Consider the following 14487-nt stretch of genomic DNA (forward strand, 5'->3'; position numbering starts at 1 on the left):
ATTGCTACAGCTGTTTCAGCCAAGAACGGTCCCTGTTTTTTTTTTTTTTGTTTTTTTTTTTATTTATTTACTTATTTTTAGAAAAAGAAACACAGGCAACCCTGTAGAAGTGCCCTGGGTTATTTCTGTGGCAGGTCTGGAGTTGGTGACACCCCTCATTTGGTGTTGTTATATGCTCAATAGGTGAGCCATGGCCCCAGCTGTCACAGAAGGGACTTGTCATTGGCTTCACCTCGGAGAGTCAAGTCAGGAGAGTGCTGGAGGAGAGCTGCCTGCCCGCTTTGGACTTGACTTCATAGAAGAAAGACACTATTTTGAAGGTGAGAAACCTCAAAGGGAATCTGGTACAGTGCTTTGAGGAAGCATTCAGATTGTGGCAGATGAGGCTGCAGACGCAGTTCCTGTAAGCTTAGATGCGTCCTGGTGGTCTCACACCTCCTGGACTGTGTATGCACCCATCCAAACACAGCAGCTGAGTGCAGTTTTGGGGAAATCTCACAGACTTTCACGGTCCTCGTCTGAGCGGGGATGGTCCGGGGTTACATACAAGGGAGGAAAGGGATTAGATGAGTGGAACTTGCTTCTTCGCACAGAGGAAAAGTGAGGTTGGTGCTGTCCTGTTTGCCCCAGAGGGCAGGGAGCAAAGGGGACAGAGGTATGGTTGCGAGCAGAGGTCATAGGGGGTATCGGGAATGAGCAGTTTCTTGTTTCCGTTCTCCTTTTTTTCTCATTTGCCTACTCCCTTTCTCTTCATTTCCCCTTCCCATTTTCTCCTCCCCTCCCTTCCTTCCTTCCTTCCTCCCTTCCTCCCCTTTCCCTCCTCCCTACCCACCCCTCTCTCGGGGGTCACCTCCCCTCGCACACATACGAGCGAGGTGCTCGGCTCTGCTCCCAGCCCTAAGCCGGCCGGGGCGGTCCCACCGCCGTCCCCTCCTCCTCCATCCTGCGCGGGGCAGGGGAGCGCCCCGCCGCCGCCGAGCACAGCGGCAGCCGCGGCGCGGAGCTGCTGCCGAGCCCCTTCCTCCTCCTCCTCCTCCTCCTTCTCCTCCTCCTCCTCCTCCTCCCCCCCCGGCCACTCAGCATGGTCCCCCCCGGGCTCTGCCCGCTGCTCCTGCTCTTCAGCAGTGCTGGGCTCGTCCCCCCCGCCTCAGCGCAGCCCCCGCCGCAACGCGGGAGCGTGTGGTGCCCCAGCCGCTGCCTCTGCTTCCGCAGCACGGTGCGCTGCATGCATCTGATGCTGGAGAGCGTGCCCGCCGTGTCGCCGCAGACCACCATCCTGTGAGTGGGGGGGGGTACCTGCGGGAGGGGGGAGGCACTCGGGGCGCCGCTGGGGCTTCGGCCCTTTGTTTGCAGCGGTTGGGGTTAGCAGGCGGAGGACCGACGGGATGGGTGGATGAAGGCACTCCGCTCGCTGCGGAGGCGTGGTGTCTGCGTAGGAGCAAAGCGGGACTCAAGTGTTGGCTTCGAGGCGCTGCAGAAGTTGAGGACGTGCAAGCTTACTTGACCGTGTGGTCCGGTCCTTAAAGCAGGCGGGACTGAACTGTCACTGCTGAAGTGCCCATCCGGTCCTCTGCGGGGTCAGCGCTCGGCGGTGGGAAGATGGAACTAAGTGATTTTTGGGGTCCCTTCCCACCCCATGTGTTCTAACAGCTGTGGCTGCGTCGGCACTGACACTCACGTTGCGGGCACCTTCCCGGCCATTTTTTCCTCCGACGACAAAGCGCAAAGTTCCAAGGAAGCGTTGTGCGCAGGTTCCTATCAAGGGAAGGGTTTGTTGCGCTCACCCACTCGTGTGCTGCTGCCATCAGCTCCTGGCAGCCCTGTCCATCCCTGCACACGCGTGGAAGCTGAGCAGCACTCGGCCTTGGGTATCATCTTGCTGGGCCTCCTGTAATAAATGGAGTTGTGACTTTGTAAGGTATTTTCAAAGGAGTCTGTAAAGCCTTGGTGTGTTTCAGCTTCCAAGTGTTGTTTAATGTGAGGAGTGCAGTCATTTAACGTTAACTGAGTTCCTCCTTGGCAAGGAGCTTGTCCTTTTGGCAGGGCCCGATGCAGCACTTGTGGGCCTTTTAGGGAACAATTCAGGAAGTGGGTGGTTAATGTTTCTTACATTTGAAACAAAGTACATTCGCAGAGCACCTTCTGCCTGGAGATTACAGGAAACCGTGTAAAACTAGTTATCCAAATCGTCCTAAATAAGTTAAAAAAGAATTCAGTTGTGAACTTCAGAGTACGGAGGGAAATCTTTCGTTTCACACTAGAGGCAGTGAGAGATAGAAGAGCTGTGGTGGCATGAAGTGTTTGATGGCCCTGGCCAGGGCAGTGCTCCCCTTACGGTGGGTATTTATAATCTTGCAGTGACTCAGAGCAGAATGTATGAACAATGCGAGCATTATACTCCTCTAACCCTACTAATATATCAAATTGTCTGGTATCCCAAATTGGAGTGGTCATTCTGGCATAATGCATCCTGCAATGCATTAGAAGTAATTCAAAGGAAGTTATGGGGTTCTTTTTCAACTTGACAAAGAGCAGTGATTCTCAGAATAGGCTGTGGGTGACTAGTTTTCTTCAAAATGAAATGGGGCCTTACTTTTCATCTGGGTATTGGTATTTTCCTTTTTTTTCAGAGATAGATGAGGGATGGCTATAAATAAGCTAAGGTCTTCAGTGCTACAGCGTTTATAAACACATGGTTACTCCTTCTGCTAAGGTTCTGCTCAGTGGCAGGGAATGTGGAGGAGATGAACTGGGGGGTAATCAGGCAATATGTATCTCTGGGACAAAGAATGCTAATACAACCTGTTCAGCAACCAGCAAGGCCAGGTTGGATGCAGCCCTTGTCACCCTGATCTTATGGGTGGCAACCCTGCCAGGAGCAGGGGATTGGAGTTGGGTGGGCCTTAAGGTTCATTCCAATCCAAGCTGTTCTGAGATATGTTTCTTTGTATGTAAACGTGCTTCCTTACCCTATGAACTGCTTACCTTTGGCTTTAGGAAGTATGGCATCTGAAGTGCTCATTGACTTACCAGGTGATATAATGACCATATTTACCTTACTGCTTTGTTAAACTTCAGGTTTCTTTTTTTTTTTTTAAGCATGAAATCAAAAGCATTTATTTCAATGCCAGTTTGCCTTCTGTTTGAAGGCTGTATGTTAAATGCACTCTTTTTAGTGGTGGTGATGATAACTAGGTGATTAGAAATAATTCATTATCTTCAACAGAACACTTTCCCCGTTAAATCATGGACTTAAGAAATCCTGCAAATCATGCTGCCAATGAATTAAGCCCATTTAATGATGTTTGTAAATTCTGCATTTGTGTCTGCTTTATTTCTTTCTTAAGACACAGGTCACCTGTGAGGTAATGTAACGTTGTTTTCTTCTTTATAAACGTATATTTATTTTGTTTTTCTCCAAGCATTGGTTCTGAAAGCTGTTGCATTTCGGAAGCACTGTTGACTTCAGTCTACTTCACATATAATTTTTTCTATGGATTAAAAACAGCATGGGGCCAGAACAACAGTGCAGCCAAATGTTTTTCCCCCACATATCAAAAATGTCTACTCGTAATCCCAGGCTCGCTTTTGAAAACTGCTTGTAACATTGCTGGTTGCTGACCTTGCCAGTGTTACTCCTGGCTGTACATTTTCTCACTCTTCCTGCTTCCCCCACTTTTTGGCACTTCCCCTTCCATGCTGCAGGCTGAGATCCATGGCTTAGATTTCTTCTGTGCAGGGGCTTCTGGCAGCTTCAAAAATGCTTATGGAGTCTTGCATGAGCACATGATTTCACCTAGGATGAGAGGATTGCCCTTCTGTACATAGAAGATGCAATCCTCTTTGTAGCAGGAGGTCTAACATCCCAGTCATACAATCATAGAATGGATTGGGTTGGAAGGGGCATCAAAGATCATCTAATTCCAACCTGCTGCCATGGGCAGGGTTACAGACTTGTACATCAGGTTGCCCATGGCCCCATCCAACCTGGCCCTAAGCTGACTTCTTTTTGAAGGTGAAGCCTCATCTCCAGAGTCAGTTGCAGAACCACTTCACGCCTTCAGCACTGTTGTGGAAGGTTCCTTCAATCTCTAACTGAAAACAGAGTGCTGGTGTACCCACAAAAATTGCTGAAACATGTTTGTATGAGACCATAAAATGGTTGATGAATGTAAAATTCTGGGTATATGGAACTGCTGCTGTCCTCTCTTCTCTGTTTGTACCTTATCATACTTTAGAAGGTATTTTAAACACAGAAATCCCTCGTGGGTTTAACAGCCATTTCTACTTCTTGGTATTTGTAATTCTGACAGGAGGCCTTTGAGTGTTGAAGCAATATGTTAGTATTTGCATCTTGTCTCAACATGACCAAAATCCAAGCCTGGATACACACACTCAGACCAGTACTGAAATTTGTCCAGAGTTTTTCTTGGCAGCACCTGGATACTCTCTCATTCGTTTTATTTTATTTTTTTTTTGCTAGCTCTACAGACATGACTGAATTCCCTCTAGTTGAAACTCAAAAACTGAACAAGAATAAAACCTAACTTGTGTAGGAAGCAGGTACGAGTCAGCTGAAAGTATTTGTAACAAAAGGAAGTGGATTTGATCTGCGCCAAGAATGACATGCAAATTACCGAAGAGGAAAACACAATTCAAAACAAGTCACTTGTAGTAGTGTTTGCTGGATATAATTTCTATTTTGACTCTCTTGTGTGACTGTTATGAATAGCATAACAGAATAACTCACTTTTGAATAAGCAAGTGTAATTTTAAGTCATCAGAGTTTTGTAGGACTTCTTTAATTGTAATCATTCTGGGTGAGTTGCTATAGAAGGGAGTCCCTGAAGCTAAATTGAAGGCACCAATCTCAGTGACATTTGTTACTTGTTACACCATGCTTTTGGTCACACAGTTCCCACATATTCTACATATTGGATAGTTTACATACTCTATAAGGTCTGCTCTGAAAGTAGTGCCTCCTATTTTATGGTACTGTTACATGGCATAAAATGCATATGTTGGTGGTACAGCAGTAGAGGCTGAACGTTCCCATTGATATTCTGTTATGTTTTGCTGCTGTGTGACAGATGGCAGCTCAGGGGAGATCTGACAAAATGGCATCTGACATGGAAGTGTGAATGAAGCAAAGGTTTGGAATTGGATTCCTTCATGTGGCAAAAAAATGGCGCCCACTGACATTTATCGAAGCTTGCTGTTCATACAGAGCAAATGGTGAATGTGAGCACAGTGAGATGTTGGGTGGTGCATTTCAGCAGTGATGACAGTGATGTGAAAAACAAGCCACATTCTGGACAGACATGCATGGATGTCTTACTACATTATGAAGAATGTCTCATTCAGCTCTTCTACGTGAATAGGCTAATGGTGGTGACTAAGTTGAAAAACAATATTTTGTAGCTGAGAATTTGCTCTATGAAATAGTGTTTCTGTGCTCTTTGTATCTGTTCTGTTGTAGTTTCCATGGAAATAAATAGGAGGCATTACTTTTGAAGTGATCTAAAAGCGAATTGGAAACTTTTCCTTAGTTTAATTTCTGAATTGTAGTATAAATTCCAAGGATTCATCCAAAGGAAAAGGGGAAATTACTTTTAAATTCCATCCAGAGTTTCTAGACATTAGAGTAAGAAGTACTTATATTTGTTTCATAGTTCTCTGATAAATTCTGTGGAATCAGGTCTGTGTATTCAGAATGCTAGTGAAAACTATTCAAGAACATCTATCTTAATAACATTGGAAAAATAAATAAGAAAAAGACTATTTCACAGATTGCACTCATCTGGAGTATAAACAAACTGCCAAAGAGAAGGGGTAATAGCAACTTAATGGCATTTTTGATATTTATTTGTTGATAACATGTCTCCTAACGGAGGCATTTAGAGAAAAGAAATAGGCAATATGTATGATTTCTATCGGTACAGGAGTCTCTGAGCTATTACAGCAGAATGTTATTCTTGCATATCTGCTGTTTCAAGTTATGCATTATCAGTCAGCAAAGCATCATGTCATTCTCATCTTAAAAATGCAAGATTCTTGCTTCCAATCAGATCTTTGCGAACCTTTTAGAAAACTTCCAGGAGGTTAAGGAATTAAGAGAACAAATATTTCCACCTTGATGCTGTGATAGACAAAAGGCTGTGATCTCAAATCTGGGCTGTGAGTAAACTTGATCGCCTGGTTGCTGAGTATCAATTTATGCATAGAAGGTAAAGGAAGGATATGGCAATGGTTTCAGATTTCAGTTAAAACACGGACATCTACGTATACTTAGTGTTTAAAAATTTTGAAAAAGAATAAATACTGGAGTTTTCCTTGAAGTTTTTGAGAACAGCTGAATGCAGACATAGATCTTGTCAGACTCTTGACCAGGCCATGAGCTGCATTAGATACCAGCAACAATTTCCTTGAATTATTCAAATCTAGGGAATGGTGCAAGATTGTTTCAGTAAAATTATTTTAGGTTTTCCTTTGTAGGAATTGTATTACCAACTGCAGATTCAATTCAATATCTACATTTATGTCTTTGTACTTAGGGATCCACAGCTATATTAGGTGTCTGAGCTTTCCCTATGTTGAGTAGCAATTTACCAAATGCAATCAATTGACCCTAGTGCAAGATTCATATCACCCCAAAGGGAACATCTAGGACTCAATTCATTTTCTAAATATCTAACACCTTTTGAATTCACTTAAGGGAATCTTTTCTAGCCTCCAGCTGCTTCTCCAAAAAAAGATGTAGGCTGGGGCTGCATATTGGGCCTGTGTTATACCCACCTGCTCCCACCAGTTGTGGCAGCCCAGGACAACTTAAGACAACAGCAGATACCACCATTTGGAGAACTGAATCAGGCTGCTGCTATCTGGGCAGTGGAGTCATTCTCCAGCTTAGCATGCTAACTGTGCTGACTCTTTGTCTGTTGACAATAATTGGAGTTTAAATATCTGTATATTTAAACATTTGTATTTATTCGTCTAAACAAAAGTTTAAAATGTTTTCAGAGAAGATATTTTCTTAGTATTTTCAACAAAAAGGGACTGCTTACAAAAATCAGAGGCTAAGAGTACCCAATGCTGAAGGTAATTTACTTTCCAGGTTGCTAAAAAATGGAGTATTTCTACTGGCATGCTTATCCTTTGAGTAACAAGTCACATTGATGCTAGAAAGAAGACTAAGCCTCCCCAGCAACTTCAGAGTGTGTATAGGACTAATTAAGCTGTTACTTACGGTTGTCACTTTTAGTGTCAAGGAATGCTATGCAAGCTTCATAGCGTAAACTGTTGTCTTCTAGTGTGTGAAGCCTTCTGGTTGCTTGGTTCACTTGGTGTCACTCAGCTTTGAACATGAACCAACAGTGTGCTAGGTGGCCAAGACAGCCGCTGGCATCCTGGACTGCATCAGAAATAGCTTAGTCAGCTGGACTAGGGAGCCTCTCTATAAGATCATTGAGTTGCTCAAGCATGTGCAGAGGAGAGCAACACAGTTGATAAACTGCCTACAAAACAAGACTTGGAAGGAATACCTGGAGGAATTGGGGCTTTCAGTCTGGAGAAGATGAGGCTGAGGGGGGACCTCATTGCTATCTACAGTTACTGAAAGGAGGTTGCAGTGGGGTTGGTGTTGGTCTCTTTTCTCAGGTGACAAGTGATAGGACACAACAAAATGATGTCAAGTCAAGCCAGGGGAGATTTAGAAAGGACATTATGAAGAGAGTGTGGTTAGGTATTGGGGTACGGAGTCACTCTGGAGGTGTTTATTTAAGAGATGTGTGGGCATGGCACTATGGGTCATGTTTGGTGATGTGCCTCAGTAAGTCAGGTTAGTGGTTGGACTTGATGATCTTGAAGGTCTTTTTCAGCTTATATGATTCCATGATTTTTTTCTGTAGGGAAAGACAATGACTATTCAGTCCCCTTCCATTGTCTCAGTGCCAGCCTCTTTTCACAATAGAAAAGTCTTGTTACTGAAAGGTCAGTGTTTCAAAGCTTTCATCGTATGAATTTCCTCTTCCCCACTCCTCTGTGTTTTGAGGTGATTAAATTATAACTTCCCATTGTATTTATGTGGACATATCTGGTATGTTAGTTAACGGGGATTATAGAGCAGCTTTGTGAAGGTCTGTTTTTATTCTCTGTTCCTTCCCTAATAATACTCAGCATCCTATTTCCTTTTCTTGAATTGTTGTTTTCATGGAATTGTCAAGTGTATCTCAATATCTTGTCAATAATTAGCAATGATTAATTCTAGTCTCACTTTTATGTTTGCCAAGCATTGTTTTTTCCATCTACATTACTTTTTATTTATGTGCATTAGATCTACATTTTAAAAGCCATTTTTGGACTAATGGCAGGTCCTTATGCTGACTAGTTCCTTTGTAGTCAGACTGTGGAAATAGATGAATATCATACTTTGTCATCTCATTGTTCACCCCACTTCTACAGTTATCTACAGATAACTGAAACTCTACAGATGACTTCCTTTTACTATGAAAATTTACTGCCAGTATTTCTTTATATGATTATCCGGTCCATGTAATATATTTGCTTTAAAAAGCTTCTTCAAAAAATTGTCATTAAGAGTGTGGACTGTGATCAACCTAAAGCTTTTTGATTTGATGTACCAAAATTTTTTAGAAAACCATGAATTTGATCTAGATCTATGGATTGCTGCTGCTGGCTAAACCCACAGTTGAAAGTCATGGTTTTAAATGCTTTTTTTTCTCAGACATGGTGACGAATAAATTCAGTGCTTCTGTTGTTCTCAGTTTTTCCAAACAACAAAATTAAAAGAAATGAATTATATTATTTTTCATCATTGCTTTGGGGAATTTGTAGGCATGAGGGACATTGAAAAGAATAAGAAATTTATGAGTAGCAGGAATAAACATGGGATTAGTTAGTCACTGGAAAGAGTAAGAAATGAATGCTTGGACATGAGTGAATATACTCTTTCTGCCCTAATTCCCAAAGAAGACTGGTGGAAAAACAACAGGGAGATGCCTATCTTTTGTATCATCAGGAGTGTCTGTCTCTGAGACACAGTGATAGCAGTGAGGTTAATCTAACATTCTGGTAAACACATTCCTAAGAGAAAAAATATGTTGAATATTCCGAACTCCTCCATTCTTCTGAGTAACTCTTACTGATTTATCTCCCAGGTGATGCCAGTACTCGTTAAGACATGGGAGTGTCATTAGCCAGCAGGAAATTATAGAATAAAATAATTCAGTTGGATTGGACCTACAAAGATCGAGTCCAACTGCCTTACCACCCCAGGGCAACCCAAAAGTTAAAGCTCATTAGTGAGGGCATTGTCCAAGTACCTCTTGAACATTGATGAGCATGGGGCATCAACCACCTCCTTTGGAACCCTGATCCAGTGTTTAACCACCCTCAGAGTAAAGAAATATACCCTAATGCCCAGCCTGACCCTCCATTTCTGTATGTAACTTAATCATTTGGATTTTAAATAAACATTAAGCTGCCTATGTGCATTCATAGCCCAGCTTCTAAAGAAACCAAGTTTAAATTAAAAGGTCAGAAGTCTAACAGAAAATAAAGTAGAAAGTATAGCTGATAAGGAACAGATAATGATAGAAGGAAGTGTGGAAAGAAATGCAACATAGTATAATAGGATAATTTGCTCTTGCTACTATCAAAAATAGAAGATAATGATAAAAAAATAACAAAGAAGAGAAATAGTGTGTGATGTGCAAAACCGCATTCAAATGTTATTTGAATTACAAAATATCCAGGAAAATCTTGTTTTGTATAGTAGGTATAATTAAAATGTTCTAGTAATGTTTTAAGGCCCCAAACCAACTTTGAGCAACAGGAAAATGAACTGTAAATTTTCACTCAGCTTGATTAATCTCTCAGAATGGTATTTTTTCAATTACTTCTGGTTGGATTCATACTTCTGAGTCTTTTAAAGGTTACTGTACTTTGTTTACATTATTTGCCACTTCATGTAGTATTTCATGATCAAATATTTTGAACACTCTAGCTCTAAACTTGCAGATGTGATCTTATGATTAGCTTCATATTCCTGAGCAGTACTCAGGCTTCTAACTCATTTTGGGCTTAGACATTTACCAAGTCTCTTTCCAGCGAGTCAAACTATGTGTATACAGTCTCATTGGCTATGTAATTCTTCATCTTTGTAAGTTCTTTTATAAAGATGACATTTAGAAACCATATCACACAAAGTAAAACGTTAGTTCATACTTCAAAAACTTGTGTATGTTCATATGTGCTTATACATGCTACCCATGCAGCATGTATCTGTGTATATGCACATATTCACATAGTAAAATGGAAGCAACTGAGCCAAATTGTCAATCACTCGTTCCATTTGGTTTTGATGAAAACAAAACAAAAATAACTTCACTTTATTACTGCAAACATGGGCAGAGTTTCAAGGCAATCCAAAGAGATGGTGCAATGAGGGCTGGAATAGAAAGACTCAAATATTTCCTTTTGCTTCCTTCGCTTATCTGGCTGCCAGATTTGACTTTTTTTTCCTTTTATTTTTGGTATGGAGTTATTACTGTTGCTAATGAGAGTCAATGGAGTATTTTAAAAATAAAACTGAATGAAAGTTTGATTTATTGCACATATCAAGGATTGTCAGATTTCTTGAGAAAGATGGAGAGACTGGTGAGCTCTCAGTTTCACCTCCTTTTGTTTAATCTCTATTTGTGCATACTAGTTACTTGTAGCAATGATTAGGGTATTTAAGGGCTTGAGCAGGGTTTGGCATGGCTTCTTAAACCTTGTGAAAGCTTCTAGAATGAATGCAGTAAAGTTTGGTACAGTGTAGTATTCTGTTCTAGTTTTCTCCGAAGTTTTCCAAAATAAAACAGTAAGTGTATTAATTTAACTCCAGAATTTGTTGTAATGTCCATTACATGGCTCCCTTTTCTGATGTGATATGTTGTTGTTCAGACTTCCAGGTCTTTTATGTTCTTTCCAATTACCACTCCCCAGATCTTTGAACATTTTTGTTTCAGCATTCCTTCCCCTTACGTCACCTATTACAACACTCCTCACTGCCTGGCCACTCTAAAAAATGAAAACAATAATACTTAGTACACAGCATTACCTTAAGAGTAATAAGTGCTTTTGGCAAACAGAATGGTGGCTGTTAAATGTCAGCATTGTGTTAGCCAGGCTGACGGATTCAGTACTCTCTTATTAGCTATTTGGCTATGGATTTCTCTTATAAGAGAGAAAATATAGCATGACTGAGTCCATGCTTGCTTTGATGTATCTACAGGCAAGTGCAAGCATCATAGCTATGGCTGCAAGAAGTGCAGTGCAGGTTTTCAGACTTCTCTACGCAGTTAAGTTCAGAAGCTTACAGCCTCTGTCCAAGGTCCACCATGTTCTACAGAAGGTAAACATTTTGTCTTTCTGTGGTTTTGATTGGACACTTGAATGTAACGTCACACTTCTTTATGTTGGATGTTGCTTTTTATTTAACGACTGATTCAGTAAATCTGTCCTTAATTTGATTCAATAAATCAGTCATCAATATTCTAACCTTTAAAGTGTGTCTGAATTGCAGTCTTGCAATGTTTTGAAAGTGGGTAAGAAAACTTTTTTTTTTTCATATTTTCAAAAATATTTTTGAAAATGGGTGACCTGGTGCATTGGCAACTTTAGAGAGAGCCAGTCAAAAAGCAAAATGAATACTTTGTGTCTCCTGTGTGTGCTATCACTCAGATACTGTAAAAAGCTGGAGCAGCAGTGTGGTGGTATGGCAGCGTGTGCATGAAAAACACACACTGATAACTCACTGCTGGGAGGCTGTGTTTTAAGGGATATTTTGTCACTGTTTAGTTTGGGGATAATAATTTGAGTTCAATAAAAAAGATTTTTGTTTGTCATTTTGATAAATGTTCTCTGAGAAACTTGAGAGATAGAAGTGTTTTAGGGTATTTTTTCAAGACGTGAACTGAAACATAAAATTCAGTTCTTTGACCTAGGTGACATTCTCTGTTTCCAAATGAAAAGACCCAGATGTTTAGTTTCAAGAAATGTAGAGCTGTGACAGGGCCTCAAGAGCAGTGGGAGCAGTGTGGTTATGGGAGAAGGTGATTTGCTGTAGCCAGATTGAAGTCATTAATGTGCTGATTTAAATTTATTGGCCTAGCTGAAGCTTAAGCAAATGTAATAGCACCCATAGAGGGTGCTCAGCTGAAGCAAATCAATTAAAATGTTCACTCATTAGACTTCAGTTTATAGCTAATACTAGTGTTGCATGTAGATTGAAGGCATAGCTGATTACTCTCAGGCTTATTGTGAAGACTTTACTTTGTACAGACATCCCCTATGATTTGTCTAAAGCAATTTTTTAAAACTCAGATTATTCTGCTTCCTGAGTGTTCCACCAGTAAGTTAAATCACTTGACATTTCTAAAACGTTATATATTGAAACATTTTTCTTGACTAAGTAAAAGATAGTTTTGCTTCAAACATAGCTGGAAAATCTTCTAGACCTCTATTACAATATGAGTATTTCCTGAAGTGTGCTGTACTGTGTGAACTTTGTATTCTTTCTGGTGCAGAAGTTTCCTTTTGAGACTTCTGTTTTCTGTATATGTTTTGGATACATCTGGAATGTGAGGAATTACATAAAAATTAGTAGAAACTGAAGAAAATTTGTCTAAAATGTCTGAGATGGAGTGCTCATTGCAGATTTCCAGCTGAACAGTCTGGCAAAGTAATAAATGGCAGAAAGCACGGTTTATAATACTAATACTACTACTAATAAATGTCAGTCTTTATACTCCTCCTATTTGTCTAAAAGATATATATCCATGAAAATGTGTAAGGTAAAAACATATTTTAAAAGAATTTGTGAGCAAGCCAAGCACTTTACTGGCCAGCACAGGGGAAATGTTCCATTTTCAATGAACTTACAATGCAATCAACACTCAGAATAAATGAAAGAGGTAGGCAAGTATGATGGTCACTCTGAAATAATGCCTCTTATTTTCTTATGTTGGTCCTTGACATCGGAGGCGGATGTTGGTGTTATGGCAGTAAAGGCTGAAGCTTCTTGGCAGTATTTCATCATATTTGTTGCCATGTGACAGATGGCAGCAGAGGAACAGACACAGTGGTGTCTGACATGGAAGTGCATATGAAGCAAAGATGTGCAATTGAAGTCCTCCATGTGGTAAAAATGGTACCCACTGACATTTACTGATGCTTGTGGATTGTTTATGGAGACCAAACAGGGGATGTTTCAGCACTGGTGTCGGTGATGTGAAAAATAAACTGTGTTCTGGGCAGCCATGCAGATTTTTACAAACGTGGCTTGCAGGTTCTTGTTTGTGGCTGGCGAAAATGCATAGCTAATGGTGGTGACTATGCTGAAAAATAGTGTTTTGTGACTGAGACTCCAAACACTGTTATTGTTCTTTTTATATATGTTGCTGTTTCCATGGAAATAAATAGGAGACAACCTATATAATTTGCATACAGCCCAGGTACTCAAGTAAAATTTTAAATTCCCAAGGTATATGAAATCGGTAATATCTGTACTACTCATGTGAGAGTTTTCAGTTACCTTTCATTTACCATTATTCTCCAGATATCCATGAATGTTTTTAACAGAACTAGCATAGAGCAAGAACTTACCTTGTTTTATATTGTTTTTGATAGAATTGGCACCCTTTTTTCTTTTTTCCGTAATTGCCTTCACAAACTCTGTTCTTGAAAATCCAGCAAAGAATGAAACTACATTTTTATCTCTTACCTGAGAGAAGATTTGCATTATATTGTGGTGATTTCACCTTGATGTGCAGCTCAAATCCCCTGTTGCACACTCTCTCCTTCCTCTAAGGAATAATAGAAGAAAATACTATGGAAAGAGCTTAAAGGTTGAGGTAAGGACAGGTATATTGCTCACTAGTTACTGTCACAGGCCAAACAGACTCAGCTTTGAGATAATAATGTAATTTATTGCCTATTTCTCACAGGCTAGAGCAGTGAAAACTAAATGCAAAATAAAAAGAAGCAGATGATTGTGGTAAAATTTTATTTATTTTTGAACTTTGGAGAAAATTGAACTTGATGTTAGATGCCCAAAAATATGTTATTTTTAAGATCTGGGTCCACATGTAGGAAATTTCCAATGACTTTAAAAACTTCCTAAACACCTTGGATTTTAGAGTGCTTTTTTTTCTTTTGGTTGGTTCTGTATGTCTGCTGTTCTTTAACTGCAGAGCAGCAACTCTTCAATAGGTGTGACATCAAATGTCCATTCAGCATAGTGTTGTCTTCACATATATGGACTGGACATGGTGTCAGCACTTTATGGGCTCGGTGCTGTGATGATTGGGGCAGGGGGACCCATGGACCCATGCCCCAGGGAAGGGGAAAAGGGAAAAAGGAAAAGGAAGATGGGCTAAAAACAAGACAGCGGCAACGATCTGAGGAGAAAAGCTGATTTACTAA

The 14487-nt window shown here is 40.6% G+C and overlaps 1 protein-coding gene across 2 annotated transcripts in view; it reads left to right on the forward strand.

Moving 5' to 3' along the window:
• Positions 1-1081: 1081 nt before the first annotated feature.
• The window catches only part of PXDN (peroxidasin), a 573716-nt gene continuing 560310 nt past the window's right edge, over positions 1082-14487 (forward strand). For both annotated transcript variants that reach the window (XR_010621880.1, XM_065730770.1), the window contains exon 1: positions 1082-1278. Coding sequence is in view for 1 of the 2 variants with exons in the window: in XM_065730770.1 (XP_065586842.1) it covers positions 1082-1278 (197 nt within the window). In the remaining variant the exon portion in view is untranslated. The remainder of the gene's footprint in view (positions 1279-14487) is intronic.

The sequence above is a fragment of the Cyrtonyx montezumae genome, unplaced genomic scaffold (assembly GCF_038088225.1).
Source record: "Cyrtonyx montezumae isolate F1298 unplaced genomic scaffold, pur_monq_1.0 scaffold_13, whole genome shotgun sequence".
NCBI classification, from domain to species: Eukaryota; Metazoa; Chordata; class Aves; order Galliformes; family Odontophoridae; genus Cyrtonyx; species Cyrtonyx montezumae.